This window comes from Cornus florida, unplaced genomic scaffold (genome assembly GCF_030987335.1).
Source record: "Cornus florida cultivar Cherokee Brave unplaced genomic scaffold, ASM3098733v1 CherokeeBrave_3.0.0_Hap2_Chr08, whole genome shotgun sequence".
NCBI lineage: Eukaryota > Viridiplantae > Streptophyta > Magnoliopsida > Cornales > Cornaceae > Cornus > Cornus florida.
This window is the reverse complement of record NW_026775578.1, coordinates 22,377,297-22,383,497: the sequence shown is the minus strand read 5'-3', so window position 1 is coordinate 22,383,497 and position 6,201 is coordinate 22,377,297. Positions and strand designations below refer to the sequence as shown.

Here is a 6,201-nt window from a genome sequence, read left to right as displayed (position 1 = left end):
AACCTATTTAACACACATTCTCACGTGTTCACATATCTCAATCAAGTCAATTTAAACTATAATTAACATAATTAAGTATTCTAAGACACAAATCAAGTAGGTCAACTCACTAAAGCACAAGACTTCATGGATTAAGGGCCCCTACCTCGAATTTGAGCAAAACCCTCGAAATGGGTCTAGATCTTCGGAACCAAAGGAATTACCAAATCTGAAATTGTTGGTACTCACGCGTAGAACTCGTCGTGCTCTCCGTTTCGCCTCAAATGACACTCAAAATCACTAAGAAATGAGAATAGAATCAAGCTTCAAAGTTTACTTTTTAAAAAGAAAAGAAAAAAAAAAAAAAAAAAAAAAAAGAGAAATGAGAGAGAGGAAGAAGTTACGGGAGTGAGAGAGGAAAATGAAGGAGCAAAGGTGGTCTCTAGACCACTTAAACAATGGTGGTGGGTCCCACCACCAACCTTTGACTTTTCCTTTTTCCTTTACTTTTATTTTTCACTACCAATATACATGTAATACACCACCAAGCAAATGCCACATAAATCTTATAAAATAAAATATACGAAATGTAAGTGGACTCAACTAAAATACCCATACGCGAAACGTGAAAAGACCGAAATACCCTTGCGGCGACAAAATTTCTGAAAAATTGAAAAAAATACTAAAAATCAGAAACATCACACGTAGCTTGGATTAGAAGACCATTTTGACTACCTTTTTTAATTAGATCCCATTTTGCAAAGCTTTGTATAGCAAGTGTAATTTTTTTAGCTTGTGATTGTATTTGTAATTTCATGATAGCTAATGTTATCGAACACTTGTAAATCAAATTAGGATGTTATATTGGGTATGTAAAACTTGTATTTCTATTGAATGGAATATGGAAAGTTATTTTACAACTTGTTAAAATAGATTTAGATCACTTTCCGAGTTCCTACCACGACAAAACTTCTTTTCTACAGGTGCAGCTGTTCAGCATCAGGCTCAGGGCTCATCAGAGCCATTTCGGTCAACCGATTCATTTCATGCTCTCGGGACTTTTCACTTCCGGCCGACCGAAATGGTGTTTCGATTGACCGTTTCGGGGGTCATGTCAGAGGCCATTTCGGCCGACCGAAACTCTATTTCGGTTGATCAAAATGGAGCTGTTGTGCATTCTTGTTTTCTCTTTTGGTTTAAAACTACCCTAAGCTTCGGAAATTTGTCTAGGACCCTCTTGAAGTCTATTTATGACGCAAGTACGATGTGTTGATCTTAGACATGATATAGATTGACATAAATGACTTCAGGTTCGGGTAAGGACCCAGTTAACGATTCGGACCTACGGGTTTGGGTCGTTAAAAAAAATATCAATCCACAAGCTTATATTATTTTTAGTTTTATTTATTATTCATCCAATTTGGTCAAACTCTAACTTTAATGTGTCAGGTAGGACTTATTTGCACATTTTAATATTTGAGGGTTTTTTGTGCACATAAGGAATTTGATATACAGTGTAAGTATAATAGATTGGTGTTTTCTACATATAACCCATTAAAAAAATTATATGGAGCCGTGAATGACCTTTCAAAAGCCCAACCTTGCACTTCTACGTAGAGAGTATAGTAACATAAAAATAGCTCGCGTCTTCAGATTGAAATTTACATATCCAGAATGCCAAGCAGACCCCGTTATCTTTTCTGATTCTGTAGCCTTAATTCTACGGTCCAGATTTAACTACCTCATCATCATGTTAAATGCTGAAATTTTTAGTAGAACTAAATTTATAAGTGACAAAGTTGAATAAAATGATGACGTCGCTGAATCTGCACTCCAATTTAAGGCTTGTGTGGCCATTAACGAATGATTGAACTAACAGTCATGGGATCAGAAATTTAGATATCCTGAATACCAAACAGACCCCAATTTTCTTTTTGAACTTTGTAGACTTCAATTCTACAGTCCAGACTTAACCACCTCATCATTGTGTTAAATTCCTAGTTAAAATTTCTAATATAACTAAATTAATAAGTAATAAAATTAGATAAGGCGATGACATGGCTGAATCTGGTTTCCAAAATTAAGGCTTCTGTGTCAACTAAAAAATCATTGGAATAATAGTCACGGAGCGTGCAATAATTTCACCTGCATCTAATAAAGAAGAGGTCATGTACTATTTAGTGTATCAAAACCATATAATTTTCATGCATATATAAAACCCCTTGCATTGAGACGCAACACTCTGTATATTGAGAGGGCAAATGCAACACAATTTATATCAAGAACGCCACACACAAAATGAATGAACATAAAATGTTTCTTGCAATATCTTTCAATTGCAAGAAAGAAAGAAAGAAAGAAAAATGCTAAGATCCAAGCAAACACCACGTGGCGGATGGCTGTACAGTATTATATTGCAGTGATGGTCATCCGAGCAAAACTCATTTTCATAGTGGAAGCTGACGATGCAACAATATATTATACACACACATATATCATCTGTTGCCCACCAAGACGAGAAACGCGTTATGTAAGACCGGTTGTAGCCGGTAACCGGTAACTCTTGGACCACTGCCTTCCAATAATTAACCAATTACAGCACACGTGTACGATAATTTCCAACTATACGTTGTGTGACCAAACCCATCGAGCCGGTCGGATTAGATATTAAGTAGTACTGAAAAAGTAGGTCATGTGAAATTCTGCATTTGGATTTGGATTTGGATTTGCATTTCATTTGTGTGTGGGAACCAGTAAGACATAGCAGAGGTGTGGGTGTGGCCCAGTTTGAAAGGTGAGAGAGACTTTGACCGTAGCGAAAGAGGGAAGAAGAAAAGTCTCACTTTCCTCTTTCCTTCTTCAATTCCTTCGCTCGTGTCCTCTCAAACCAGTATAAAGCCAATCCCAAGCCTTTGATAATCACAAACTCAACTCATTTGCTCAATCGAGCTCTTCTCGACTCAACTGTCTATACCTTCACAACTCGATCTGTCCAAAACTTGGTCTCTCTAGATTCATATTTCAATCTCTTATTAAAGGTATGCTTTCATGAACGAAACATTTCTTAATTTTGATGTTGTTTAAGCTTTGAGTTGTATAATTTGTGATAATTTGATGATTAGTAGTATATGTTTTGGGTATTTATTTTTTTGCTAATATATTTGATATACATAAAAACCCAAATCTATTTTATGTTTATATTTAAGCTGAAGTTTGAAAATTTTTTACAGTAGACTTTTTCTTAGCTGAATTATATTGTTTCAATTCGAGTCTTCTAGAACTGTTGAAAAGTATCATGACCTTTAGCTCAGATTCAATTTGGGTTTGCTTAACAAATTAAAGAAAAATATACTTCTAAAACTCTATATAAATGTATGTATGTACTTTTTTGTGATTTTAAGGGTTAAATTTGGAGGTGTATATTAATGAATTTTGTTGTTGTTTAACAGGGTATCTATGTGTAGTGGTTCAAAGAGTAAACTTTGCCCCTATAATTTGGTCATGAAGACTGAAATTCCAAATCAGAAAGATGGGTTTTTCTCTGAAAGCTCTATTTTACTCGAATTATCCGCCTCGGATGATCTAGGTGGCTTCAGATTGGCTGTGGAAGAGAAGGGTTTTGATGTGGAGGAGTTATGCTTTTGGTATGGTAGAAGAATTGGGTCGAAGAAGATGGGGTTTGAAGAGAGGACACCCCTCATGATTGCTTCCATGTACGGAAGCACTGAGGTTTTGAAGTATATCATTGGAACTGGCAAGGTTGATGTCAACAGGGCTTGTGGTTCAGATGGGGCAACCGCTCTCCACTGCTCTGCTGCTGGTGGCTCCACCTCCTCGGTTGAGGTCATCAAGCTCTTGCTTGATGCATCTGCAGATGTGAATTCTGTGGATGCCAATGGAAACAAGCCAGGGGACTTGATTGCTACTAATTTGAAGAACTTGGCTTCGAGTCATTCGAAGATGAAGATGATGGAGATGTTGTTGAACGGCGGTGATACGGTTGAGGAAGGATCTTTGTGGAATGTTGCAATTGATCACAACACTAGCCAAGAGGTAGAGCAGCAGGGTAACACGATGTCCCAATTACCAAAAGAGGGTACTGAGAAGAAAGAGTATCCTATTGATATAACCTTGCCTGATATAAACAATGGGATGTATGGGAGTGATGAGTTCAGGATGTATAGTTTCAAGGTGAAGCCTTGCTCAAGGGCATACTCCCATGATTGGACTGAGTGCCCATTTGTCCACCCAGGGGAGAATGCCAGGAGGCGTGATCCAAGGAAGTATAGCTACAGCTGTGTCCCATGTCCGGAGTTCCGTAAGGGGAGTTGTGTGAAGGGGGATGGCTGTGAGTACGCCCATGGTGTCTTTGAGAGCTGGCTTCATCCTGCACAGTACCGAACCCGGCTTTGCAAGGATGAAACCGGGTGCTCGAGGAAGGTCTGTTTCTTTGCACATAAGCCCGAAGAGTTAAGGCCGTTGTATGCTTCCACCGGCTCGGCTATGCCTTCTCCAAGGTCAGTCACGTCCAGTGCGATGGACATGGCAACGTTGAGTCCCATGGCTCTCGGGTCATCATCTTTGTTGATGCCTTCGACTTCATCAGCACCAATGTCTCCCTCTGCTGCCTGTTCATCACCCATGGCTGGAAACATGTGGCATAACAACAAGGTGAACCTCACCCCACCTGCGTTGCAACTCCCTGGCAGCAGGCTGAAGACAGCTTTGAGTGCCAGAGATTTGGAATTGGAAATTGAATTGCTTAAGTTGGACAATCTCCACTTTGGAAAGCAACATCAGCAGCAATTGATTGATGAGATGTCTGGTCTCTCTTCCCCATCCTACTGGAATAAGGAATATAATCGGATGGGGGATTTGAAACCTACTAACCTTGATGATGTATTTGGATCTCTCGATCCATCCTTGTTGTCTCCATTGCAGGGTAACTCACCAAAAGTTTCAACCACCACCCAGTTGCAATCTTCAGCTGGGGTTCCGAATCAGATGCGCCAGAACATGAATTTACTTCGGGCAAGCTACCCCAGTAACGTCTCGTCCTCACCAGTGAGGAAGCCCTCCATATATGGGTTCGACTCTTCTGGGGCAGTGGCAGCAGCAGTCATGAATTCAAGGTCTAATGCCTTCGCGAAGCGGAGCCAGAGCTTTATTGACCGCGGAGCGGTGAGCCACCATCTCGGGCTTACTGCAGCAGCTAATTCTGCAAGTTTGACATCATCCAGTCTTTCTGATTGGAGCTCTCCTAATGGGAAACTGGACTGGGGATTTCAGGGTGAAGAGCATAATAAGCTGAAGAAGTCTGCCTCTTTTGGGTTTCGAAGTGGTAATGCGGCAACAACAAGAACTGGGATGGCTCCATCTACAGCGGGTGAGCCAGATGTGTCATGGGTTAACTCATTGGTGAAAGATGTGTCCTCTGTGGGTGCCGGGCTTTACCGTTCAGACCAGACTCGCGGAGGCGCTCACGAGATGCTCCCACCATGGGTGGAGCAGTTGTACATAGACCAGGAGCAGATGGTGGCATAAGCAACTTCACTGCCATATCCATGCTCCAAAGCTATCCCAACAAGTTTTACTTCCTTAGAATTGTTATTGATATATGCAGGTAGAAGTAGAGATGAGAAAAGAAAATAGACCACAAAATGCAGCAGTTAGATCAAGAGAAGTTCTGGTAGCAATAATATGACGAAGATGGAATTAGATGGGAGAAAGAAGTGGGAATTTTTTATATTTAACATATTTGTTTTCATATCCTTCTGGGGAATTGTTTTACCCCGCTTTAATTCGAAAGAAGAAATGTAAATTATGGGGAAGACCCTTAATTCTTTTTATTTGTTGTATTCCACTGAATACTTGTATTCTCCTTTATAAATGATTTTTGGTTTTGGGAGCAGCTTAAAGTGCGTGGCTGAATTCTAATGCATAATAATGTTTTGTAGTAATAAGTAATAGTAGTAACCCACCTTGGGTATTAAAGTTTCAAGTTATTTTTTCTGAAAATGATTCTTAAGCCAATTTGTGTATGGCAGGAGAATATATTCGGTATGGGGCTACTATAAGAGTTGTTCGTTTCTGTGCGTGTATGCCTTCTCATATATTAAAAGGGGGTTTTATTCCTTTAATGCAATAGATATGATACAAAAAACCCTCCTTCGATGCAATAGATAAGATTCAAAAAACCCTCCTTCGACCCACATCGGTTAG

General features: G+C 39.7%; 1 protein-coding gene across 1 annotated transcript; it reads left to right on the top strand.

Annotated features, from left to right (window-relative positions):
- The first annotated feature begins 2,781 nt into the window (after window positions 1-2,781).
- Window positions 2,782-5,890, top strand: LOC132270781 (zinc finger CCCH domain-containing protein 29-like). The gene is made up of 2 exons (XM_059771985.1): window positions 2,782-3,017; window positions 3,429-5,890. Exon 2 carries the CDS (start codon window positions 3,436-3,438, stop codon window positions 5,521-5,523), a length of 2,088 nt encoding a protein of 695 aa, XP_059627968.1. The 5' UTR covers window positions 2,782-3,017; window positions 3,429-3,435; the 3' UTR covers window positions 5,524-5,890.
- The last annotated feature ends 311 nt before the right edge of the window (window positions 5,891-6,201 follow it).